Raw genomic sequence first — 26,553 nt, 5'->3', positions numbered from 1 at the left:
CGCGCGGCGAAGCGGCACTTCTTGAGGTTGAGTTGGAGGCCAGCGTTCGTTAGACAGGTCAAAACAAGTCTGAGGCGGAGCAGGTGAGTCGGAAAATCAGGCGAGAAAACCACGACATCGTCGAGGTAACACAGACATATGGACCACTTGAGGCCACGCAGCGTGTTGTCCATGAGTCGTTCAAAGGTGGCAGGGGCGTTACAAAGCCCGAACGGCATTACGTTAAATTCATATAAGCCGTCGGGCGTAATGAATGCGGTTTTCTGGCGATCAGCTGCAGCCATCGGTACCTGCCAGTACCCCGAACGCAAGTCAAGGGACGAGAAGAATTCTGCTCCCTGAAGACTGTCGAGGGCGACGTCGATGCGCGGCAAAGGATAGACGTCTTTGCGCGTTACCTTATTTAGCCGACGGTAGTCGACGCAAAAGCGAATAGACCCGTCCTTCTTGCGAACTAGAACGACAGGCGATGCCCAGGGACTGTGCGAAGGTTGAATAACGTCACGGCGCAGCATATCTTCCACGTGGGTGGTAATGAGACGACGCTCTTCGGCCGAGACGCGGTAGGGTCGTTGACGTAACGGCTGATGTGAACCGGTGTCAATGTAGTGCTGCACTTCCGACGTGCGGCCCAAGTGAGGTTGTGAAACGTCGAATGAACTTCTAAAGTGGTGCAGGAGATCAAGAAGGTCGGCGCGTTCGGCAGGTGTGAGGGTATCGGCGATGGCACGCGAGAAAGCATCCTTGGACGTCTCTTCAAGCGCGGAAATCGAAGACGACTGGCCGGAGTCGACATCAAAAGAGTCTCCGGGGACGTCAACCAAAGACGAAGAGTCGAGGAGTTCCACGATGCCAAGGCATTCACCAACGAGCAATGTAATAGGCGCACAGAGGGGATTGCAAAAGTATACATTGCTACAGCCGCCAGCCATGTCAAGTGTTGCGAAGGGTAGTCGCAGAGATTTACGGCTCATAAAGACGTCGGAAGGTGTGAAGAGGACCGTTGCATCAGTGATGGCATCGCAAGAGATGGGTACGAGAGCGAAGGAGCCAGGTGGAATATCTGTGTCCTCGCGCACGGTAAGTTTAGAAGGGCGGTCACAATCTTCATGCAAGGGTGCGTCACAAGGGGAAAATTCAACTTCGGCGCGTGCGCAGTCGATCACGGCTTTATGACGGGATAAGAAGTCCCATCCGAGGATGACGTCATGCGAGCAGGTGGGAAGAACAATGCACTCGACTATGTAAACAATGCCGTGAATAAGCACACGTACAGTACAGGCTGCGTGCGGAGTGACGTGCTGAGCGCTTGCCGTACGAAGCGGCGTGGTCACCTTGCGCAGCGAACAGCACAGTTTGGCAGCTATCACAGAAACGGCTGCGCCGGTATCCACAAGAGCGAATGCACGAACACCTTCTACACTAATTTCGACCACGTTAGCAGGACAGGCGCGAGGACTTAGGCAGTTCGAATGGGGCGCAGTTCTTGCCTCTTGAACTGCGACGTTCAGTTTTCCTGGTCAGGTGGTGCAGGTCGCCGACGCATTGGGGAGAGCGAGCGTTGGCGAGGGGATGGCGAGCGACGCGAAGGAAATTCTGGAAGGTCAGCACGAGCATACGGTTGGTGGGAAGGAGTGGCGTATTGGCGAAAGGGCTGGCTGCCGTACTGGAAGGGCCGAGAGGCGTCGCCGAACGCTTGAGGCCGACGTCGGCAATATCGGGCGACGTGTCCAGGAGTGCAGCAAGAATAGCAGATGGGACGATTATCAGGCGTCCTCCAAGGATTAGCTCTCGGTGCGGTCCAAGATGAAGCATGGGCTTCCGGTGGCGCCGGTTGGGAATGGGTCGCGAAAGACGCAGGCGGAGGCCTGCGTACTGCCTGCGCGTACGTAAGAGGCGCAGCCACAGGCAGGACTGGCTGCGCATAGGTGGGAGGAGTCGCGACAGGCTGCACTGCCAGAGCAGAGTTGAGATTCGTGGCTGCAGGCGGCTGATGGTGTGCGGAAGGGACAACTTGAGCGACCTCTTCGGAGATGAGAGTGCGGAGCGTGTTTGGAAGACGGGAGGTGGGCTCCTGAGTGAAGGGGACTAAAGAAAGTTGGCGGGCAACTTCCTCACGCACGAAGTCCTTGACCCGTTGAAGTAATGAGCATGAGTCGTACATGCTGTCAAGGCTTGCCACCAAGTCGTCGCTGCCCAGAGCACGCCGAGTCGAAGCGCGTTGCTTCCGTAACTCATCATAGCTTTGGCATAGGCTGACGACTTCGGACACAGTGCGCGGATTCCTGGCTAGAAGCATCTGGAAAGCGCCGTCATCGATGCCCTTCAGTATATGGTGAATTCGCTCAGCTTCGGGCATTGCCGCGTTGACTCGTTTACACAGGTCCACGACGTCTTCAATGTAGCTCGTGAATGTTTCTGCCGTCTGCTGTGCTCGGGCGCGCAAGCGTTGTTCAGCGCGCAGTTTGCGAACAGCGGGTTGACCGAACACTTCTGTAAAGGTTGTCTTGAAGATTGATCATGTGGGTAAGTCACTTTCGTGGTTGTGAAACCAGAGTTGGGCAACACCAGCCAGATAAAAGATGACGTGGGTTAACTTCGCTGGATCATCCCACTTGTTGTGCGCGCTCACCCGTTCATATGACGCCAACCAGTCTTCTACGTCGTCGTCGTCTGCACCGCTGAAGATCTTGGGGTCGCGTTGTCGTGCAACGCCGGTGCAAGTGACGGACTGTGGCGTCGGCGCCGTTTGGGATGAGCTGTCGGTCATGGCGGGCGATAGCGTTCTTGATCGCAGCTCCAGGGTTACAAGCGATGGGGTTTGAGTCCCAGCACCTCCACCAATTGAGAAGAGGTTTATTGGCGGCTCCTAAGGCAAAAGCGCGGCGACCGGGAACAGCGAGACAGCCTGAAGCACTGTCCAGAAAAGGCGACAGTAATCAACAGCGCGAGCGGGGCCGAGCCGCGCGTTGGCGATGTGTCTGTGCCGCGAGGCGCGTCTTCTTCTTCACAGTTTGTTTACTTTTTTTTATAATTAACCCTTGGTGTGCACCTCTTGTGGGACACGTACACATTTTATTACTATGGTAGGTGCATGCACAAGCCACAACAAACCCTGAACAGTGTTAAACCAAGAAGCAGCACATTGCTCTTGTGGTACTAACAGTGGATTTTGCAGCGTATTTGATTTTGCCAATTTTGCCTGGTATAGAAACTTGTCTGGCTGAACCTGCACAATGCATGCGCCACTCTAGTGTCCTTTGACTGTCAGAAGAGTTGCGAGAATGGCTTTGGAGATGGACAAGTGAAACTTCTTCACAAACAACATTTTTCGTAAAATTTGATGCAACTTTAGTAATACAAACCCAAATTTTCTTCAGGCAACTGAGGCAGGTGTTGTCATCAGAGCTCAAACATAATACATCATACTCAAACATAAACTCATACTCAAACATAAAAGAATAAATGTAGTTTCTTTGTAGGCTCTGGGCTTGGTTGAAGCTGTGATGTAAGCAAAACACAGGGAAGCTGTTTTCTTCAGCTTGTTTATTCATTTGTTTAACCTAGTGTGTGTGCTTACATGGTTGTGTTTTTCTCTTTCTACTTCAAATCATGCTCATTCAGAGAAACTCCTATTCATATCACTCTGGTTACAGATGTGAACAAAAGTGTGTCAAGATTTTAAACAAGATTTTAAACATGATTGTTTAGCAAACCACTTGAGGTAAGAAGAGGTTAAGACCCTTAATCAGTTTTCACACAGTGGTTTTGACTACCGGCCCTACGTCATCAACTGGTGCCTCGGTCTCAGAGTCCTGGATGACTTTGTTGTCACACAGAGGGAGAGGTGAGCAATGCCACATTTTGTTGCATCACCATTCAGGCATTCCACTCCACACAATTTTATCTTAAGATTTGCACATGTTTCTTATGATGCACTTGGTTAAACATGACCACTTATGCCCCTATATGTCGCTAAGTAAAGGCATTTATTTATTTGTGAAAGCTCTTGTAATTCGATGGTTACGTTTTTTTTTTGTAGTACAATTGTCTTCACTGGGCCACAAGGTAAGCCTTCTTGTAGTGCACAAGCTTTGTTTTAGAAGAAAACTTTATACGGCAGAAAAAAAAAATTGCTAGAGAAACTAAGGAAACACCACTGAATAAAATGAGTAAAATTGGTTCACTGGATCTGGAGACATTATGGGTGGTCAACATAAGTTGCAATCATGCAGGAATTGTTTCCTCAACTCCTCATTAGAAATAATTTTCCTTCCTCTAAACTAACACAAGAGAACTAACAACAAAATAGAATAACAGACATGCCTTACTCAGATGGTTAGTTTTTAATTTAGTTTTGAATTAGCTTTCGGTAGAGAGAGAATAAATGACAGCTCTAGGCATATTTGGAGAAGTGGATAAGGGAGATCGCTACAGAAGCTTCACATGCAAAGCTACATAGTAAAGTGGGTTAAGTGTCTCCTTTAAGGTTAGCCTGTGGCCACACCCAGGCCTTGAAAGAGCTCAAGCCTTAACCCTGTACTTTTCTCAGTGTGTCTTCAGTCCTTCACATCCCCACTTGAGACGATGTGCAGTTTAGGTCACCCTCCTTACGCATGCATTGCATTTCACTTGTAGAAGTGATAGGGAGTGGCCAGAGTCATTGTTTTGCCATTTTCACTAACATAAGGTGATGATGCTGTTTTTCATGGTGTGTCTGCTCTGGCCTTGGTTAAAAGCACTCATGCTTCGGGGGGCATTTTTACATACATGTGTATGCATTTGAATTGGGAGTGAATGTTAAACTAGAATTGAAATATGTGAAGGTTGCAAAAGACTTTCTAGTGTGAGATGTAGCCTGTGTGATAGGCATACTTGCAAAGAAGACACACTATACATTGCCTTTTGCTGGCACCAAATAAACACAATTGTGAGTGTGGCGCCTGTCTTGCTGGTGCATTTTTTTTTCTTTACACCAACTTTTGTTCAGTGTGTCTTTAAACACACTCATAGCTGCAAGTCTTACCAAACCTAACCTAACTTAACAATTTCTGAGTTGTACATTGTACATTGTAAATTAAACCATGCTACTTATTTCTTTTTCTGCATTTACGGAAGGATGGTGTCCTTTGTGATTTGGGATGCTTTCTTACTCGAGTCTGAAAATAATCTTGGGTGGCACTTTTGTGGTCATTCCAAATATAAGATTAACTAGTTACAACAATCAGATTTTCCTTTCCATGAGTGATTGTTATAAGTAGTGAACAGTATACATGCACCTGAGCTCCAGGACAGTGGAGTGGCGTTTTGTATACTCAAGGCACATAAATATGCTCGAACATTGTTATAATGAATTGTCATCCAGCAAGAAAATACCTTCATACTATCTGACATTCATTATAAGCGTACATGCTGATATCAAAGTAAATGTAAGCGTTGTGCCTCTGACAGGCCAGCAAAGGGTCTCCTCTTGATTTTGACAGCCCGTTGGTGTCTTGTCACCAATACATGACCCGGGAACAATGCTAAGTTACAGACATGCTTACAGACACAAAGGAACTACATGCTGGCTTGTCGGCTGCAGGCCATCCAAGCTATTGGCCAAAAGATGTATGCATGCCCAGAATGTGCCATTTCAAGCTGCTCTTGCCGAGTATTTGGCACTCTTGCTGCTAGAAGACATATCTTGAGCTGCGAGTAAGGAAATATTTGTTTTGCTGTAGCTGATATGTAGTCTCAGACCTTGCATTTTTGGCTTCATTATAACGGTGAAATGTTTATTAAAATACAGCATGGTCGACCAATTTTTACATTTACTTCATTAAACCTGACAATTCATTATTACTGCGTTTGTTTGTTATGTTGAAGTTCCATTGCAAAATGTGTTCGTATCACAAAGCCTCCTAAGTGAATTTTTGCACATAAAACGAGCACAGTGTAGAAGTTGAGCAAAAAAATTAATTAAATTATGGGGTTTTACGTGCCAAAACCACTTTCTGATTATGAGGCACGCCGTAGTGGAGGACTCCGGAAATTTCGACCACCTGGGGTTCTTTAACGTGCACCTAAATCTAAGCACACGGGTGTTTTCGCATTTCGCCCCCATCGAAATGTGGCCGCCGTGGCCGGGATTCGATCCCGCGACCTCGTGCTCAGCAGCCCAACACCATAGCCACTGAGCAACCACGGCGGGTAGAAGTTGAGCAAGCAACAAAGATTGATGAACACAGCGCTATCACAGCAGTGCTGTGTTTGTCTTTCTTCCTTGTGCTATCTTTGTTTTCCATGCTGTGCTTATATTGTACCATGAATAACCAACTCACCTAAGCTTCTGTATTTGTCAACACGGGAGTTCTCAAGAAATCTGAAGGTTGAAGGAATTTTCATGAAAAGGAAAGGCCGCATGAGAGTCCCAAGCTGGTCTAGTTTGTCCACATTCAACATGGCAAGCGATGCAAATGACAGGATAAGTTATATGTACAAACAGGACAGAAGCTACTCTGTTTGTACCACTTGTTGTGTCATCTGCACTGTTCGTAATGTTGATCGTAAATGAACTAGCCTACATTAGATCTCTTGTGCAGTCCATTTCTGTTATACCAGGCCCTTTGCACCTTTCATTTTCTGTGATGCAACTCCGTCCTGTTTGTATCACTTCACCAATCTTTCGTGCTGTTTGTCGTGGAAGGCTATAGCTACACAAAATTAGTGCAAAAGCTGCAATGGGAGCTCGTACAAATTTCCTTTAAAGCTTTTGGCTACTTTTGTGTAGGTGCCTCCTTTCTCTGTCATTAATCGAGCAGTGTCATCCGTGTATTCATCTGCATGTCTGCGGTGCAGCCTAAAGGCCGAGTGGTTGTACAGTCAAGGCAAAGGGCGCTGTTTCCATCTGGGTGACCACCTGGCGCTTGTTGAGTACCTGTCACAAGTCTGCCCACTTACTGGTGCCGACCAGGTAAGCTGGCCTAATTTTTTTTGTATGTGCTTCCATTTCAGCTCATCACCCGATTTTGTGCTTCTGTAAGTGCTGGTTTGCATACAAGAGATCGTTTCAGGCAGCGTTAGTTTATCATCGTGTAGCAACTAAAGTGAAGGCATGTGTATATATTACTCATGTTTCATTCCAGTTTGCTTCCTACTTCCTTTAAGTGACAAAGGCCGCTTTATTTGGGGGAAGAACTGCTGCCTTCACCTTTTGTCGCTACCGTCGTATCTTTTTCCATCAGAGATGCTTTAAAACTTGAAGACAGAAAGATTTTATGTACAGGTATTTAGAGGTGGCTATGTGCAGGCAAACATTTGATCTGACGAGGCAAACATTTGATCTGACGAGCCAAAGGTGCAGAGCACTGCACTCATGTCTAGAAACTCATAAGGAGTCAGCATCTCTGTTTTTAAAACCTCTGGTGCTCCTTCTTAACTACGTCATGGCAAATCAAAACACACCAGTGATATGATCGGGTCAACTGGGGCCTGGCATGCATAAAATCATGGCTTTCTCTCGCATTGTCCCGGACACTGCCAGAAAAATAAAGGGACGGTAAAGTTGCCTGCGTAAAATGTTGCCACTTGCGTTGTGCCATTCTTATTAGCTTATTGCTTATTAGCCATTAGCTTATTGAAGAGGAACATGAGAATGCAAGTCTGTTCTGCTGCTTGTGCCATATCATTCCCCAAAATGTCCATAGGCAAAGTGGCAATGGGCACTGCACTATGCGGACTCCTCTAAGTGCTGGGGTACATTCACTTGATGATTAGCAAACTTGACTCCTTAGCCAGTGGCATTGAAGGCCCAAATGACTATGGCCATGCCACATTTCGACACGATCTCATTCTGCGAAATTGCATGTTGGTGAGGGCGGAAGTGGTGATTGGTTTTTCTCCTTGCACTTTAGGCACCTTCAATACCTCTGACTCACACTGCTATCCTTTACATATACAGAAGAACAGATTTTGGTGTCCTTGACTTTGAAGCAATGTTCTTTATAGCAAGCATCACCACATAGCACTTGGGCCACAGAACTAATATGCCTTTATAATGCGAACTGCGAGTCTTGTTACATGATGTAGGCAAGATAATACCTAGCACCATGCACATTCTGGAAGGTGTGTATTGATGTAGTCCCACGTCTGCAATGCGACCTTGAATATGCATTATCCCTCTGCGTTGTCACCAGTAAATTTGACAGGGTTACCAAATGCACAATGATGCAGAGAGCAATTCAGCGGCACAGAGATGAGCAAGAGATGAGATGACCATGAATACCCAAGAACACAGAGAAAGTGAGTGAAGGAAAGGAAATGAAGTGTTCACCAGCGCTTGTGCCAATAACGTGTGTCGCTGTTCAGTGACATGGAAAGTGATGGCTAGCGTCTATGTGGCCGCAATTTAGAATGAGAAGCTGCTGAAAGTTGTGCAGATCTTGCCAAGTTTTCAAAAGAGCTACTGCATATTTGATTGCCTTATCTGAGTCACTTACAGACTTATCCCTCAGTGGCATGGCCTGCTTTTCCTCTGTGGTTATCAAGGGTCTTGCATTTTCTATTTTGTCTGTATCATAGTCTCCGCAAGATGTGCACAAGCATCAGAAGGTTGGTACAACGCCACACTCACATGCCACTGGATGTTCTTTTTATCTGGAGTTCAATTTAATTCAATTTAACTATGTCACAGTACATCATCATATTGAGCTCTGTCTACATTGTCTGCTTTTCAGCATCTCTCTGTTACTCCCATTAAAACGAGAAGAACAAAATCATCTGAGGAGCTCCAGCCTCTCAGATATTTTTCTCCTTCTCGCTTATTGCTTAGCGAGGGCCTTGAATTTGGCTTTCTTGATGCCATGATGCCATACAAGAGTTTATTAACCAGTTGCCAGCTCCTAAGCTCACATACTATGTCTGATGCTTGTGCTTGAAAGGATGATCCACGTCCACCACCTTGGTTGTGAATGGTGCTGGCTAAATGTCCCAGGGCTAACCTTGTACCCATACACAAACACTCAAGAAGGTGACATAAAATCTGAATTGGTAAAGCAATGCATGCATAAGGCGGAAGATGTGGGTTTGATCCTCACTTGTGGCAGGTTATCTTTTCATCCATTTTTGTCTTACTTTACATTATTATTTCTACATTTCATTTAAACATAATTAATTTCACCTGTGCTTTCCCTGGCTCATTTCCTGTATCTTTGTGTGGTTGTAACCTCCAGTTGCTACGGCATGTTATCTAAAGGCTAGCTCATATGGCATGGACATGGGGTGACTCTTTGTTAACTATGATGTTTTGCTGCTGAATATGAGGTTGTGTCCTCGACTCCCAAACAAGGCAGCCACATATTGAAGAAGCAACAGAAAAACAAACTTCCTATGTAGTCATACTTAAAGAAATTTAGCTGGTAAAAATGAACCAAGGGCTCTTTACTGCAATGTTCCTCATAGCCCAGTGCATAGCTTCGTAACGTAAAAACTAATTACTTAATTATGCACCACTGGTGGCCAACTTTCATACTAAATTAGATCAAACTCATTTCTCATCATTTGCATATATGCACTGCCTTACATGGCGTCACTTGTGAAGGTCCTTCAGTGTTGCGAAATCTCCTACAAGTACCTGTAAGGGCTGCAGAAGCAAACCATGAGAAAACTGCATGATGTCAGGCCCGCTACTGAAAGTCTTGCTCCGATTTGTAAAGGTCGCTAACTTTTGCTTTTAGTTTTACATCAAGGGTCAGCACTACGTTTTGATACCTGGCAGCATTAAAGAGACACTAAAGAGAAGAATAAGCTTAGCTGTGTTAGTAAACGACCCTGCTTCAATGCCAAAAAAAGCCTCTCCTACCATCAGAGGAGGCTTGGTAAGCCAAAAAAAGACGCAATAACAACACTGGTTTGTAGTTGCTTTATTTTGTATAAGCAAAGATGGACTAAATTGTGTTCTAAAGAAGCCAAAGACGGAACTTGGCAATTACTGTGACCTTTGACTGTACCGCAGCGGCCCAAATCCAAAAATATACATTGAAGTCCTTAATGTGACACTGATGTACCGGCACCAAGGTCTTGCTGCGAGAATTTTAAAAAATTAAAGTCCAGCCTTCATTTTCTCTTTTGGCAATCGACCTCTTATTGGGAAATTAGTGAACAAAAAGTGTTTTCAGTATACTTTATTACTGTAAATTGATATATTGTTTCTCTTTAATGTCGATTTAAATGTGTCACGAAGGAGCACGAACACAATTTATTTAAGAAATACCCTGTATTGCCTGTATGTAATTCTAAAGCGAGAAGAGCTTTGACCAAATTGCTTTATCACAGTATCATTGTGCTTTTTAGTTTTTAAGTTTTTACTCTCAAATGGAAACCACAATTCATCACCACTAGATTCTGCAATGGCAGCTCAGTGAATATGGCATTTTGCTGCCGATTGTGAGCTTGCGGGTTTAGTTGTCGGCTACTCTGGTCTTGTTCAGATGGGTGTGAAATGCAGATGTCGATGTGTACTGAGTCTTGAGCGCACATTAAAGAACCCGAGGCAGTCAAAATTAATCCGGATCCCTCTACTAAGGAGTCTCTCAAAACCTCAGCATTGCTTTATGGAAATGTAAACCCCATGAATCGTCATATATGAAGTGCCATCAATAAGAAATCACCACTGGAACTGTAACACTTCATAATTGCAGCTTTCCGTTATTCCATGTTGAACGCATGCATTGCACTCATCTGCAGTGTCATGTTGCTAAGACTCAGTGTGAAATAACCGGGTGCCACTAAAATTTTCTCCGATTTATTCTGCTGACGCTGTTTGATAACATCTCTTTTCAACACGTCAAACTGACGGAGGAAGTGCTAGGAGCATAAATTTAGAGTAACATTGAAGTGTAATGTTAAGTTCTACCAGGTGAAGTATAGCAGAACCTTGTTGACGAGTCCCTGTTTTTTATGTTTTCATGGCTCTTATGCTCTGAAATGCAGGCACCGTTTAGTGCACATGGGATCATGTGTATTAGCTTCCCAGTTATGTCCCAAAAATTCAGTGGTGCACCTTTGAACCTCTGATGTGGCATCACCTTTCAGCTGTACTTACGTTGACTGCCGCCGCTGTGTGTTTAAATACCTTGTGTGGTTACTTCACCATATATACAGCTGTGCAGAAACTGAAAACGAGCTGTGAATGTTGAAAGAGAGACTGTTATTATCGAACATTCGACACAAGCATCACATGAAAATCACAAGGTTGATTTAGTATAAGTCATGACTACAATTGTGCGATGACAGTGTTTAATGTTCATTCTTTCAAGCAACAATAGTGAGCTTTATTTCGTAGGTTTTCAATATTTTGTTGCTTTCCTATTCAACTGTAGGGTTATTGAACATTATGTTGTTTTGGATCATGCATTCTCTTTCTGGTGTCTGCCAAGAAAATTATCAGCAGAGTTCTGCTGCATTTTTGCAAGACATTATCTACATTTATTTTGTGGGAAAAGGTTATTAGCACAGAAAATTAAGGGCAAGTTTTCCCTTTTTGAATTTTACACCCAAATAGAAGGGCCAGTGCTTTAGCATGTCATCGTGGATGTTGAAGTTTTTTTCACATGTATGGGCAATTCTCGCTTGTTTACAAAATGTTTTCAAAATCGGCTAGGTTGAGTGTTCAGTTCCTTTAGATTGCAATGTAATCCTTTTTCTATTGGTTAGCACAGTGTAGACGATGTCAAAACCTCACTATGTCACAAAAAGCCAGTTAAATAACTGCAAGTTCATCTTCCATTTTTGCGTCTTCTCTAGGTTACCAAGACTCTGCTTGTGGTAAGACTAACATTTCTGGTATCACAGCAGTGTCATTTACCAATTTAACTTGGCAGTATTCTTTAGTGTCCGTTTAACCTTCCAAGAAAGGTATCAAGAGCTTAACGTTCACGTTGACCTACTTTGAAAAATCACATGTGGCCAGCTTAATTTTGCTGCATTTTTAAGCCTTGTGGTTTGAGTTATATTTTTATGTAGTAGTGCTCTGCAAAATTCCACAGGATAGAACAAATTTTATGCAAGGAAACACTGCCATTCATCAAGCTTTAGCAGAATCCTACAGAGAGCCACTGAAGAAAACCAAAATAGCTATATTTGAAGCAAGTGCCCCAATTAGAGGAACTGCAATTTTCCCGCACTTGAAGTTATTCTCATAGGCTTTAATTTATTAGTTTCTATTCTGCCTCCTTGCTGGTATGTGCACCATATTTTCTACCTATGTTGCTTGAAATTATTTTCTCATTCTTGTTCAGCAGTGTTCCGCCACCTCTGATTAAATAAGGTAAATTTATAATAATGGTTGAGAGGCAGATGCAAGAAGTTTTTGTCTGAATGCTACCTGACACAAGTGTGAGCCACTCTTTCTTGATACTGTCCTGCAGATTTGAGAGTGAGGCACAGGAGGCAAAAAGAGATGCCTCCTGACCTGTTACACGAGGAAGCAGTAATCCACACTCAAGGAGTCCAGCAAAAAGAAGAGACGTCTTCCTTTAATTGCATCCAGGGTTTTGCACAATCGATACAGAGCACTTGTTCAGGCACGGGTTCAAGAGCTTTGGCCAACAACAAACAAAAGACTCATGCAATCTGGGAGGAGCGACAGTTATGCAACTTTGAGCAGTACGTTATGCACCTAAGATACAGGACGGCTGGATACTGGAATGTGGAGTGTCTCGTGGAAGACAGCTCGTAGGAAACACACCTACTAGATACTGTGGTGAGCACAAGCACCTTTCACCAGGGGCTATTCGTTGAGCAGGCAGAGACATTATTTTTCCTTCGTTTAACTTCTCACAACAGCGGCAGCGGGCTGCATGGAGCTCTTGAAAACAGGTTTTAGCATGCATGTAAACATCACACATCCATGTAGCCAACACACCAAGGCCACCCAGCTCGCGGCATCTTAAGTGCTTTGCTTGCAGCCTTACACAAGCCAGTCAAAAATAACATGCATCTATCAAACACAGCCAGGTAATGCCTCGTTATAATAAGCAATAGCTCTATATCAAAACTCTAAGTCTGTTCTAGTATATCCATTTATATGTACACACATCATATGTTTCCTAAGGAAAGAAAAGCAAGCACGCAAAAAACGTCGCAGTCCATTATGAATTCATTGTGCATCAATCACGCGACCAAAAAAAAAGAAAAGAAGAGATATAAAGCAAAGTGCGAAGTAGTTACGTGCAGTAAAGTGGCACTGATTGCACAGGAAAAGGTGTGCGCGTTCGAAGGAGCTACGGAGTTTCTTTCACCAAACACGACGCTGCTCGTGCAGCGAATTTTACAAGAAAGCGACCGCGTTTGGCATGGCCAGTCCAGAAGGCGGGGGCTTTTTTTAATAAGGCAAGAGAGCGTTGCACCAAGTGCTCGCGAAGTCGCCTCGTCGCCGAAAAGTATTGCACAAAGCTAAGTAGACAAGCACGTTCTGGACAAGCGCGCGCGCGAGGCCGTCCCCCGAAGGACGTGATCAGGCGTGCTCCCTCCCGGGGACATTTTTTTCGGGTCGGCCGGCGGCGCAGGAAGCGTGGTCCGGTTGGCGACCCCGGGCCACCGGGTTCCTCGTCGTCGCCCACGCGATGGGGGAGAAGACGGGCGGCGTTGACTACTGGTGGGACCGCGTGCGCGGCTCGTCCGGGCCCGCCGCCCCAACCGAAGCCCGGGGCTACTGGCGCGGCCTTCGTCGGGGCCGGTCACGTCACGTTGTCCACCAGTCTGTTGGGCGTCAGTCCCAGGAAGCTGGCGAACACCTCGCGGTTGGAGGCGCACGCGGGGCTCGGCGCGGCCTGGCCCCGCTGATCGCAGAGCGCGCGCAGGGCCTTCTCGGCGATCACCGTGAACGGCACGGTCACCTCGGGAAAGCCGTTGCCGTAGTCGCTGCCGCGCAGCAGGACGCGCTTCACCGGTGACGGGGCTGGGGGTGGCTGCTGCTGCAACGGGGCCGCGCGGTGAGGCACGAGAGGCGCGTAGCCGTGCGGGAACTCGCAGGGCAGGAACGCGGGTGCCGCGGCTGCCCGCGCTGGAGACGGTGGTTCGCTGGCCTGCGGCTCGCGCGCCGGACACTTCCGGTAGTGCGTGCTCGCATCGGCGGCCGCCAGCGCACGTGCGGGCTCGCCGCCGCACCAGGCATCGCGCGGCCAGGGCTCGGCGCGCACCAGCTCTCCGGGGGGTCTCGGGACGCAGTACGCAGCGCTCATCACCGGCGGGGCCTGGTGTTGCTGCGGCGGTTGCTGGTGCCATCCCAGGGCGGCCGTCGCATGACCGCGCGGCGGTAGCGGTGGCGGCGTGGCCGGCGGTGTGGTGGCCGCCTTCTTCACCTTGCGCCAGCCGCGGATGGTGGACTCGTTGAGGCCGAACTTCGTACCGGCCGCGCGATTGCTGAAGCGCTCGGCGAACTGTATCACCTGCAACTTGAACTTCGCGTCGTACTTGCCCTTCTTCGCGGCCGGCGTCATCGCGCAGCGCTTTACTTCTCTGCTGCCGCCGATGCGTGTTTCGCCCCTGTGCGCGAACGGGGTAAAAGACCTCCGTCTGCTCCGGTCGCTCAGGGAGGGCGCCACGCGTCGCAGCGCCGCGCGCGCGCCACCCCTCCCCTTCCTCCTCGTCACCACCCGCGGCGCCAGCGGAGACGCCGGTGCGATTTTGCCGCCTTCTAGCATACTCTTTTTCGTTGTTCCCTGCGGTCACTAAAATTTTTTTAAATGTTACGATATCGCACCGGCCGCCAGTGCACAGGGCAACTTCGCTTTCGGTATGGTGACCTTCGCTGTTTTGTCGGTGACCTGCCGATTATGTAGCCAGCATTTTACCGCACGAGGTCTCAAGAGCGAAAAAAAAAGAAAAAGCCGCCCAGTATGCGCTTTCCGCATGAGTGGTGCTGGTTGTGCTGCAAGTACAACGCTCTACATTGTTCTGCTGAATATCCGTATGTTAGTGCGTTTTGTATGGTTTCACACAGAAGGGAGACAACAGATCGCTTAATACTGCTACACACTGTTTTTTTAATACAAAGTAACAAGATGGTCCCCCGCCCTCCCCATTTCGAACACAAACATTGTGATCTACAAAAACACCATTTACAGCTGCACTCAACCGTAGTTCCAGCAGTCAGAACACTTCAATTCACAAAACACTGTCTCTGTCGCATGTTCTTGTACAGAGCCTTATGCTAAGGACGAGGCCTGCCTCGAACTGGGATGTTGCGTTTTTCCCACAGCTTTTTTACGATGCCTTCCAGTCTCTGCCTGCTACCAGATCTCATATAGAACATCATGATGGGTGGCACATAGTTGCTCGTAGTTTGAGCTAAGCACGATATCTTGGACAGTGTGGGCTTGTTTACAGCCCTTGAAAGGTCCAGCGGTTGATGCTCATCTGAAGACGTGCCTGCTTTGCTCTGCACTGCAGACGGCTTAGCTGCGGAATGTTCTTGCGGCATTCTCGTAGTGAGCAGTGCAGCTAGCCTGGCAGGTGTTGCTCCTGGAGGGAACATTCTTGCATGCACACTTGGGTGGTCCAGGATTGAGTTGTGGTTAACAAAGCCTCGACCACCATTTTGACCAACAGACACATGCACATGGTGGAAACTTTGTGGAGATTTCCTGTTCTCAAAAGATTGTGGCGCAGGGAAGTCTATGGGACTTCTCATCTTGCTTCTCAGCTTTGAAGTGTCCTGAATAAGCCGCCTTCTGTTGTGTGGTGCCTGGTAGGCTACATAGTGACCAGGAGTGGTGTTCTTACGAGTACGGCCTCCAACTGCACTGTGTTCACGCGCACAAGTGTCTATTGTAGGCAAAAGCTCTTTGGGAATAGCATGGTTGCCGGGTGTCCTGATACTCGGCGAAAGGTCAGTGTTTGGTTCGGATGATGGTACCTTTGAAGTGGCAGTTGCGGCTGGAGTGGAAAGAGCAGTCTTTGATGCAGGGATGCTTAAAGGATGCCTGGATTTCAGGCTACATATTTCCTGCTTTTCCACTTGGATAGCATTATTCAGTAGAGCAGTTGAGGTATCGAGTATATCGATGCTGAGAGAATCTTTGGTTGACAACTCTGAGGCTACCTCTTGTGGCGAGGGCGCCTTAGGAAGCTCCACCTTTCGCACTACGAGCGGCGCAACAGGACTGGAAGCCGAAGCGACCATGTCATACATGGTATCGGAGTCCACTAATGGGAACACGGCCTCCACCTTTTGCACAGCACTGCCAGCGTTGGGCGAGGTAGGCTGGGCAGCCGGGGAATGTGTTTCGGGAACCGCCATGTCGCTCAGAGCCAGTTCCTCTTCGCCGTCCCGCTGATGACCGGGCTTGGCCAGGGGGCTCTGCGGCCAGCTGCTATCTGCCGCTTTATCACCGCCGGGGGGCTTTCCCGTTGCCGATAAGCCGTCAGGTATCAGAGCGAGAGGCCGGTGCAACGAGATCTTGAGCTTCAGCGAGCCTTCCTCGAGCGTGCAGACGCCGTGCACGTCGCCTGCGCTGCTCGGTTGGTGGTCCGCATCGGCGCCGGTCGGCGCCGCCTTCTTGTGATGGTGGTGGTGGTGGTGATGGTGCGCCGTCGACTGAGCGCCGACGCTGGGCACGTCTCCGTCGGACTCGCAGCCGCGCTGGACGTCGGCACCGCGTGCCCTCTTGGTGCGCTCGCCGTCCTCGCTGCGTCGTCGCTTCACCGGAGCGGCGAGCAACGGCTGGGCCAGCCCGCCGCCGTCCAGGGCATCGCCGTTCTGCGCGTACATGGCGTGTTGCTCGCCGTTGTCGAACGCCAGCGCTGCGCGCACGTGGTGCTGCTTGTCGTGGTCGCACTTCCCTCGTGCTTCGCGGCCCCTCTGGTCTTCGGCGTTGTCCGAATGCGGCGAGGAGGCGACCAGGTTTTCGTCGGCACCGTGCACGAGCGGTTGATTGATAGGGCGCATACGTCGCGCGCCGCCGCCGAACGCCAATTCGCAAATGTCACCCACTGGTATCGGCGCCGGCGGCAAGCGAGAGAGCCGGCCGAGCGCGTCGCCGAAATCGCTTCCTTCCCTTGTGCCGTGCGAGTTCGGCCGCGGCGGCACACGCACACACCGCGAAGAGGGCAAAGATGGATTCCTCGCCTACCTCGGGAGTCTCGCAGCAGAGCGGCGGCGTAGTTCGGCGGGCATGCCGTGTCACACAGCCCGAGGAGAGCGAGCGGTTTTGTTTTGCCGCGGCGCCGCTCGTCGTTGCCGTCAGTTCGTCACTTGGCGGGCGCTGTGTCGGCGTCGTGTTCTTCCCGGGCCCGCTGTTCGGTGCATACGACTAGGTGCTAGTTAGAGCCGGCACAGGGCGACAACATGGCCCATTCCGGTGACACAACATCTTCGTCGTCGGGGCGGCCGCCTTGCTAGCACCCCCGAAAAACTTGGTTTTTCTTTTCGCTCTCCTTCGTTCATTCTCTCTCGCGAATATGACACGGGTTTTTGACGCCGGGCGGCGCTGCGATGTCAGACCGGAAGCTTTATGACCGGAAACAAGCGCTCCATCTTTCTTTGCTTTCTCGCTCTCTCTCGATCTGCTGCCGAGTGCTGAGGCGCGGTTACGAGGGCAAGAGGCAGAATTCGGCCACCGGCAGCCGCTGCGCTGTCGATGAAGGATTCTCTCGCGCCCTGCCGGTCGTGCTTTATTCTCGGGCTTCTCGTCTCGCATTCCATTTAGAGCGCGCGGCGTCTTTACTGCTCGCTTATTGCGTCGTAAAAAGAAGAAAGAGAAAACACAAAGGGGCGTTCTGTCGCTCAGTGCAAGGTTGCGGGTTCGTTCGGTTCCGAGCACTCAGACACCGGCGCAGACCCGTGTGTTTTGAGCTGGCGCATTCTTTGAAATATTGCGAACAAACTCGCCTTGCTGGAAACCTTACCCAACTGATTCGCAGCTGCCGCCTTCCGATGTGTGCGCGCGTGTGAAGGTGCTTGTTATGTGGAGGTTTCTGAAGGATAACGCCACAGAGAAAGAAAGTACAGTCACTATGATAAACCCTTTGTCGGCGCACTGCTCTTCAGCGTGCTCCGTGACCAGCTTTGTACGCAGCCGTCGATCCGAGGTGTGCGAAGCTTCGTAAAAAATACAGCCGATTAGTCAACAAATTTCCTGGCATTACAGTGTGTTCGTTGTTGCAGGATTTACTTGAGACGAGGACGTACTGAGAATGATGCGACGGGTGCACGCACGTTCACTGAAGTAGGAGAACAATAAAATTCAGCGGCGATTCAGCGCTAAATGCGAGAGAGATGCGTTGAACATCACGTCGCACCTCTTTGAGGCCCCGGAACCCATGATTTAAACCATTGCAGGAACATCGCGAAGGGTTGTTCAGAAGTTCACTTGACACACGTTCTTCCTCTTCGAGGGGGGAAGTGCAACCGACGATGGTCCACAGCAGACCACGGTTAATAGCACTTTTTGTATACGGTATAATTAAATACACACGCTCTTCTAAGCTCTCCCATTACCTCTCTACCACGCGACCGTATTCTCGAACTTCACACACATACACGTGTTTTCCCCACTTTGACACACCTAATGCTAACGCATTAATGTAATTGCGCCGAAAAGATAGCGCTACGCTGCTATCTCTCTGCTGACTTAACACGCCAGACGCGGGGATCGATCGTCCCTGTTGGTTTTCTTTTCTTCCGCGTTCCATCCTAATCTAATTACCCCGCGCTCCCTTATATTTTGGATTTCGAGCCACCTCTTTTCAGGGAGAAAAATTACTACAGCTCAACCTCTATTTCAAAGAAATCGCTCATAAAGAGCACGTAGAGCGATGGCTCATGCAAATTTATTCTGATTGGCGGTGGCTTTGCGATAGTGTGTCTGCGTGTTTGAGGGAAGATGAGCTCAGACACGATCCCCTGCGTGCGTAGGACCGTCATTGCAGTCTCAGCCCTTCCAGTCTTCAAGGATGGCGAGGCAACGGTGTCGTTGGCAAAATGTTCCTTCCAGAGCGCCTGCCTTTTTTTATTTTTAGCATACATTCGCTAACGCGAAGTTTCGAGGGCACTAAAGATATGTTCCTAAGCGGAAGATTATTACACGGTGGGTTCACTTAGCCGTTTATTCTTTTCGTGACATCCGCACACCCATTCACAGGACACGCAGGCCATTCTCAGAGGACATTTTGTGTCCTTGGCCCCACCAGATATATATACCAGGGCCCGCGCTACAGTTTTGAACATGCTGCTGTGTTGACTAGCATGATTGCGCTGATATTCTTGTCATCTTCCATCCCTCTTTTGTTCCTGTTTCCTAGTGCGGAGTAGTAGCAGGTTAGGTTAGTTTAAGCATTTATAATTAATCAAATCTACTACTATTATGTGCATGCGTAACGGTTTCGCTTTAGCGGTGTAACACATTTGCTAAAAATTAAAAAATATAACACACAACTAGGACTTCGTATCGCCGTGTTAACGAAACTCGTATGCTGTGCTTTTTACATATATTTTTCCTACTGCTCGAAACGTTCTCACCCAGGACAGTGGTTGCAGGAACGGCAACGTATTCTCCTCTTGGGTAGCACTGACAATGTACGTTTTGTAAATTTATTCATTTATTTGTTTATTTATTCCGTGACCCTCAGGGCCAATGACATTACAGAGGGGAGTGGTTATGAACAAGAAATAAAGAAATATGTACAAAGTTAAAACACATACAGAAAGCTTGGCTGATAACACCAGTGTTAGCTAATTACTAATAATGAAAAAGTACAAGCATAAGGCAAATGGCAAAACAATGAACAGTGTAACAAGTAATAAGCAGCAAGTAGTACAAATAATATCTATTTACAGAATGATAGAAGATGCGGGATGAAAGCCGTGGTTATGGTTTCTTGACAGAATGTCAACCGTAGGGTGGTTTCATTCTTGTGATTTGCGGGCTTGGAAGAAAATACATTGAATTAGTTTTCGTGTTACAAAAAAATAGTCCCTACCTAGCGAGAATGACCAATGCAGAAATATTCTACCAGTGGATTTTCTCATCCCACGCATATGTTCGTCCGGAAAGGATTATTCGAAAAATTACGTATACTCGAGCGGAAACGAATATTCGAAGCATTGGAATATGAACAATTTTGGAATATTCGCACCGTCTTGGTCAGCAAGTCCAACCCTGCCCCACGCCTGGCATACTAAGCGTTATACAAGGCCATCATTCCTAAAGCGAAGCTTTCTTTGTCTTTTCCTTCGACTTTACCACTGTTGCTGCTGCTGTAGCTGCTGTGGCTGCTGCTGTCCGGCACACCGCGTCGTGGGGTGACTTCCGAGCGTGTATATACATGGAAGGAGCATGGCAGAGAAGAAAAGAGACACGAGGAACTCGTTTGGACCTCACCGCATCGAATGTGCACAATGCCCTCTGGAGCTCCCGGGTCGTCGCCGCATTAGCCTCCTAACAGATGGGGTCACCCCGCAAGCGCTTACCTTTCTACCAACGTGCAAGGCCAGAAGGAGGCTAGATAGATTGGGAGAGGAGAGGAGGCAGAGAATAGGTAGAACCGACGCAGTCGCGAAACGAGTGAATCTCTCAAACGAGCCTTGTCACTCTTCGCTCGCAGTTCCCATGCAAATACAAAGGGGGGGGGGGGAATGTGGCGCACAACAACGCCTCAAGCAAACACCACTGCCTTTGTGTTTTGTGTGTCTACGACCACAAACAGCAGCGGTGCACGCAAGGTAACGTTTAACACCAACTCACCACTCTTGTGTTGGGCAAAACGTTGAAGAAATTAAACATTCGTCGTCAGCATCACCGCTAATTATCTTAAATCAAAGCAAACAGCACAGATAGCTTCGCATACATCGACTCCCACAATGCGTGGGATCTGCATTATTTTTAATTAAGTTTTACGGAATTTTTAAAAATCTCGTGTGCGCTGACAGCATAATTCTTGTGCTTGAGCTGAATTATTTGAAAAGGCGATTATTACTAGCACGAGAAATGGAAACACATAGTTAATGAACAAGAATTCACTAATGAACTACCTAATTAATTGCTTTACGGCAGATATTGCAATGTACGAATTGTAGCCGAAGAGTTTGCAAGACGCATCCAGTTGCAATGAATTTCCAAGGTGACGCCAGTTTTGAGATATTATTTCTCGAAGTACATAGGCGTTCCAGTTGATTTCGTGCTTCAATGCATAAAAGAGCGTTTTGTTAAAAATGCACGCAGAAACGCCTCTGAGAGTTGTGTAAGTATGCGTTAGCATAGCGCCACTTGCTCATATTCGTGCCGCCCGATGTCATTACCAATGTTATGAAACTTGCTCCGATCAGTATAAAGCTTATCAACCTTTAGCAGTCGTTGTAAACCTTATCGGACTAGATCCAACCCTTATCAACCCTTATAGGTTGTTATCAACTTTATCGGACTCGATCCGATCCTTATCCACTCATATCTGTCTTTATCAACCTTATCGGACATGATCCGATCCTTATCAATTCTTTTCGGTCCTTAACCCTATAGGACTTGATCCGACCTTTATCAACCGTTATCAGTGCTTATTTATCAGATTCCCCGACCGTTACAAGCCCTTATCACTCTTTAACATTCATCTTATTCATCTACGTCGAACCTTATCAACCGTGACGAGACCCATATAACCTCTCATCACTCCTTATCATCCTTATGAAGTCATTGGCTGCTTATCTATCTGTGCGGCGGGAAGCACACGAACCCTCATAGATCGGTGGCATTTCGATAGGTGAAGGAACGCATCAACGGAAGGCAACGGGGTTATGGCGTGCTTAGCATTAAATTTTTGCAATATCAGAATTTTCCTGATGTCTACAATGCACCAAGTCGGCTCCACATGTGGTTCTAGAGATGGCTTTTGTTCCACCATCACCAAATCTTTCAACAAAGCCTTCATAAAAACTGTTGTTTGATACACTATTTTCTTTATAGCGATTTGTCTTACGTGACGTACAGGTTTCCTCGTTGGGTAGGCATAGAAATTCTTACGTATTTAAAGCGCGAGTGGGCCAACAGTGCATTTTTACGGCGAGTTTGATGGCGCATATCTCCAAACTGGTGTCATTCTGGAAATTCATTCCAAGGGGATACGCGTGACAAACTCTGCGGCTGCAATTCTTAAATTGCAATATACGCCGTAAATAGTAATTATTTGGGAAGTTAATTAGTAAATCTTTGTTAATTAGGCGAACGTGTGTTTTCATATTTTTGTTTTTTGTGCATGTCCGCCTCTGAACAATCCAGCACAAGGACTATAATCGTGTTATCTGCAACAGACAAATTTTATAAAATCAATAGAGCTTGAATATGATCACCCCCGCACATGGGAGCATAAAACAACCGTCTAACAGATCCCGAGGAAAGTATGCGAGCGTTCGTTGAAGAAAAGCTTTTCCGACTTGTGTTACGATGTGAACGAATGGTGTAGCGCGAGCGGCTGCCCGATCGATATTCGCCATAAATGTTCCATATTTTCCCTGCCTCCTTTAATGGAGCGGGCCGGCCATTCCAGCGCGAACTCTGCTATAAGGCTGGCTTCCGCTGCAGCAGCAGCAGGTAGCGCTTGCTGCAACTGCTGCAGCCAACCAGTCCACGTTGGGGGGGGGGGGGGGGGCTGATATTGTTGACCTTGAACGTACCCGCACCCCGCTTCTCGCGCCACGTTGCATGGCGCGCGCTGAAAATATTATGAGGCCTCGAGCTGGGCTTGCGTGGCAAGTGCAGGAGGTGGCGCCAGAACATATATATATACATATGTACAAAACAATCGATTGCTCCAATTGAGACTATGTGTAAGTAAACTTCATTATTTTTTTACATGGCTTCTATCGCTGCAAGAGCAGTTGGACAGCCTTTTTGCGTAGCATCGGGGCTTCTCTGATGAAGCGCCTCCGGCTGCTATAGTCCGTCGGCCTTCTCGAGCGTCGCCTTGTTTTAATTCACACAGCTGTCTTTATCGCGATAGCATCATCACAAGTGTGCCATCATATTGAAATTTCTTGGAGCTCTGCGCGTGAGGTCTTATTTATTTATTTGTTTATTTATTTGTTTATTGCATGACACATCCAGTGCTGGCAGAATGTATGCATTAAATACAAAAAAGCAAGAGGACGATGAGTTTTGCCTCCGATCTTAGTATATATAATGTTATGAGGTCAGTATAAGTATTCATAGGAATACACAACCACAGATTAAGTAAAAAAAGAAAAAGGAGCACATGCGCGAAATCCACATCTGGTAAATGCGCCTGTGTATAGTATATGGACTAGAAAAGCTACAGCGTACCGAGCCAAACTATCTCCGGAATTTTCACCCGAATGACATTCCGTAACTAACGCCTTGCGGCAACTCATTTATCATTGCAGTTGTATGCGAAAAAACAAATCGCTGCGGCACAAATACTCGGTGAACCTTCATAGCAAAACCAAAAAGAAACAACACGCTCCCTTGAAAAAAAGAAAGAACAAAGAAAAAAAACGAAAAATAAAGGTAACCGTGGGGTTCTTCGCGCAACTAGCGAAATAACATGCTGGCGACAAGCAAGCATCTTGGCTATTCGTATTTTATTCGTGCATGTAGCATAACTAATCGAAATGCGCAAGCTCGTGTACTTAGAATTTGGTGTGTGTTAAACAACAGCAGGTGGTCAAATCTCATAGCCCATCTGTGGTTGCTTTGGGACGTTCACCCCAATCAACATCAATCAATCAGTCAAGCCTCTGTTTTTTTTTTTTTCGAGCCGGTTCTCCTCGGTTCTTATAAGAAGGATTGCGCTCCAAGGGCTCTCCTTCGCTTTGTAAGGGCGCCCCTTCACAGTAAGCGAGCACCCAAGTGCCATGTAGGGGACTTCGCCCCCACCATTGATATAATCGTCAATGAATGTTTCTACCACCGTCCTCGGTTCCTGTCACATGGCTTCTTTCACGGGCGAAAAATGTCGACTGCAATCTCGGCCCCTCGCCGCGCGAGCGCCTCCATCTCGAAAAGCACGGTGGCCGTTTGCGGCTCACCGCACCAAGGATTGCCACCAAGGATTGTTCGAGATCGTCGGAGCCCGGCCACTGCGCGGAAGTCACCCGTTTTTTCGACACGGGCAGGTCTCTTCGTGGAAACTGCGCGTGCACTTGCAAAAAGCAACAGAGGGGGGACTCAAACAGTGCACCTATGGAGTACGCGGTTACCGCCGTCTGCAGTGCGTTCACGGCAGTGATGCATGACTGAAGCTTTTGCGCGCATAGGCAACAGGCGTGGGTCTCACCACACAAGCGGAAGCTGCGCGAACGGGCTCAAAGCTAACGTGCAGAACGGGCAGTGCTGGTGAAACGGGCAGCAGAAGTTCGGAGAACTGATCGCGATTGTGTCGTCTGCTGGAAACCCTTCTCTGCTCCCCCCACCCCTGCCACCATCTTTTGTCGGCGCAGAAGTGACATTCCAAGATGAGCTTCGGGAGAAATATATGCCGACAGTACAAGAAAAAGAGAGATAAATTTTAATTGAAGACCGAGCATGTCCCCCCCCCCCCCCTCATACTAAGTATAGAAGAATTCCGAGTTCAGCCTATTTCGCTGAAATATTAAGTGACAAACCTCTTGAAGGCAAAGTAATATCAAGGGCCTGAGTGTTCTCGTGCAAGGTCTTACCTTTCACGAGGCGCGAAAAACTCGGAAACTCAGCCAAAACATATATTGCCGCTCTGTTTGCCTCGACAGGCAGGCTTCTACGTTATATAATCGGAGAGGGTGCGTGTAATATGCTATTGCTGAAAGTTATTTTACGTATTAGCTCAGTATTTCTGTCTTCGACAAGAAATCTCATAATATGAAGACACTCCTTGCATTATACTCAGACGACGTTCGTGACATTTAGTCGATCGATGACGACCCGCCTCATAAAGCGTTTTATGGAGCACTGTTTTATGGAAAGGACAGGGTCCGTCTGGTCGAAAGTGCTGCATCCACGATCGTTTCATCGAAGCTACATTTTAATGACTGCGTGATGTTTCGCAAAGTCGCGCCAGCAACATAGTAATTTTCAGTCCGTCCTCAGCGCAATTTTATTTTTCGAATCGATGCGAAACAGATTAGCGCATCGAACAACCGCATCTTAAATACCTCGGCGTTCCATTACAACCGGCCTCACTTGGACTACTGACATCATCTATTCAATAACATTGCAAACCAAGATTCGGGATATATTTAGTGGAACTTTTCACTGCCAGCATAAGCGCCATGAAATCTTACCTCGGATTACCATATGTGTACTCGTTCACCCTCCCCCCCCCCCCTTTCTCCCTCCTTTTTTTCTGGACACCGCATTTCACCCGTTACCAACTTCATGTTATCGCTCGGTGCATGATGCGCTTGCATGTATCAGAACATTCTCAATCATTCTTGCCGATTGTACCAGTTGTTTTTCGACGATCGCCGGCTATGCTCGCCGCTGTCGTGCTTTGAGTGTCACTTGCTTTTAGGGGCAGGCACAAGTTCGGCCCATAAAAAGTTTAGTGATTCAGAGTTATTGCTACTGTGTTCTTCACCGTCGCTACGACGTGACAATATTATTAGCATGTCAGCAACAGTTTGCGAATACTTTTAACGCTCAGCAGGAACCGAAGACATCTAAAATTACTCCGTAGCGTTTATGATGCCAACGTGTGATTTGTGCAGTTAAGTTTCGTTGAAACTTCTTTCGAAGGAACGGTGAAGTGTGGCTTTTGTAGTTTGGTACCGTTTACACATCACTCACGGAAGCGCGGTCATGCTAAATATCAATTTTACGGCGCCTTTGCAAAGCGAAAAACATGTCTGTGTTGTCCATATTTGTTGGTCCACGTTCTGAAGTAAGCCGACCATTTCCCTCCAGGCGGATTTGGTTTAAGCCGCGGTATTTATCTAAACCATTTTGCCTAGTGGGACAGCATATTATGCAAGTTGTACACGAGCAATGCAATGGTAGTACCACCCTTCTTCCTCCGTCGAAAATCCTGGCACCGCCCCTGATCGTTTCTCAGCTTCGCTCGCCGTCGGTAGGCCGATTTCGGATTCAGTATATTCGGATGAGTGAGTGGAGCCGATTCCGGATTTACTGTTCTCAGATCAATCAGTGGATCGGTGCAAGAGTGACCTCGGATGACTGAGTGCGGCCAATCCCGGAAGTGTGCTCGGATGAGTGTGTGAGCCGATCCAGAAGTATCTTCTGAATTCGGGGAAGTGTGTGGACCAATCCGGAAGGTGGTGCACGGTCGTCTGTAACATTCACTGAATTTAAGGAAATATTTCTCTAAAGGAGGTCGTTGAAAGTCGATAGGACGCCAGAAAGCTTTCGTACGGAAACGAACTCCTAAGTTATGCTTTTCCAACTAGTCCCAACACAAGCTTTGATAATCTGAAGTCCGAAATATCGGATTCGCCAGAAAATAACCGACTTTGTTCCACAACTGGCCAAAAGAGCTTGTCAACGCGTTGCTGCACTCGCATACGCTTGCCTGCAACCGTGCCAGTCCGTATGTCGAAAGTTACAGTCGATAGGACTATTTTTCATTTTACCT

The 26,553-nt window shown here is 47.6% G+C and overlaps 3 protein-coding genes across 3 annotated transcripts in view; 1 reads left to right on the top strand and 2 right to left on the bottom strand.

The window, feature by feature from the left end:
* The window catches only part of Cep97 (centrosomal protein 97kDa), a 166,072-nt gene that overhangs the window by 19,811 nt on the left and 119,708 nt on the right, over positions 1–26,553 (top strand). The window contains exons 8-9 of the mRNA XM_075696746.1: positions 3,764–3,847; positions 6,841–6,955. Coding sequence (XP_075552861.1) covers positions 3,764–3,847; positions 6,841–6,955 — 199 coding nt within the window. The remainder of the gene's footprint in view (positions 1–3,763; positions 3,848–6,840; positions 6,956–26,553) is intronic.
* Positions 12,489–14,569, bottom strand: LOC142585758 (uncharacterized). The gene has a single exon (XM_075696745.1). The coding sequence runs from the start codon at positions 14,478–14,480 to the stop codon at positions 13,719–13,721; it is 762 nt and encodes a 253-aa protein (XP_075552860.1). The 5' UTR covers positions 14,481–14,569; the 3' UTR covers positions 12,489–13,718.
* LOC142585757 (uncharacterized) lies at positions 15,007–17,439 on the bottom strand. The gene has a single exon (XM_075696744.1). The coding sequence runs from the start codon at positions 16,928–16,930 to the stop codon at positions 15,194–15,196; it is 1,737 nt and encodes a 578-aa protein (XP_075552859.1). The 5' UTR covers positions 16,931–17,439; the 3' UTR covers positions 15,007–15,193.

This window comes from Dermacentor variabilis, chromosome 6 (assembly GCF_050947875.1).
Source record: "Dermacentor variabilis isolate Ectoservices chromosome 6, ASM5094787v1, whole genome shotgun sequence".
Lineage (NCBI taxonomy): Eukaryota > Metazoa > Arthropoda > Arachnida > Ixodida > Ixodidae > Dermacentor > Dermacentor variabilis.
The sequence above is the reverse complement of the archived record's forward strand: the minus strand, read 5'-3'. Positions and strand labels throughout refer to the sequence as shown.

Bases quoted from the DNA above. Each gene is read 5' to 3' on its own strand.
- LOC142585758 (XM_075696745.1), bottom strand. From the start codon at position 14,480: ATGACGCCGGCCGCGAAGAAGGGCAAGTACGACGCGAAGTTCAAGTTG.
- LOC142585757 (XM_075696744.1), bottom strand. From the start codon at position 16,930: ATGCGCCCTATCAATCAACCGCTCGTGCACGGTGCCGACGAAAACCTG.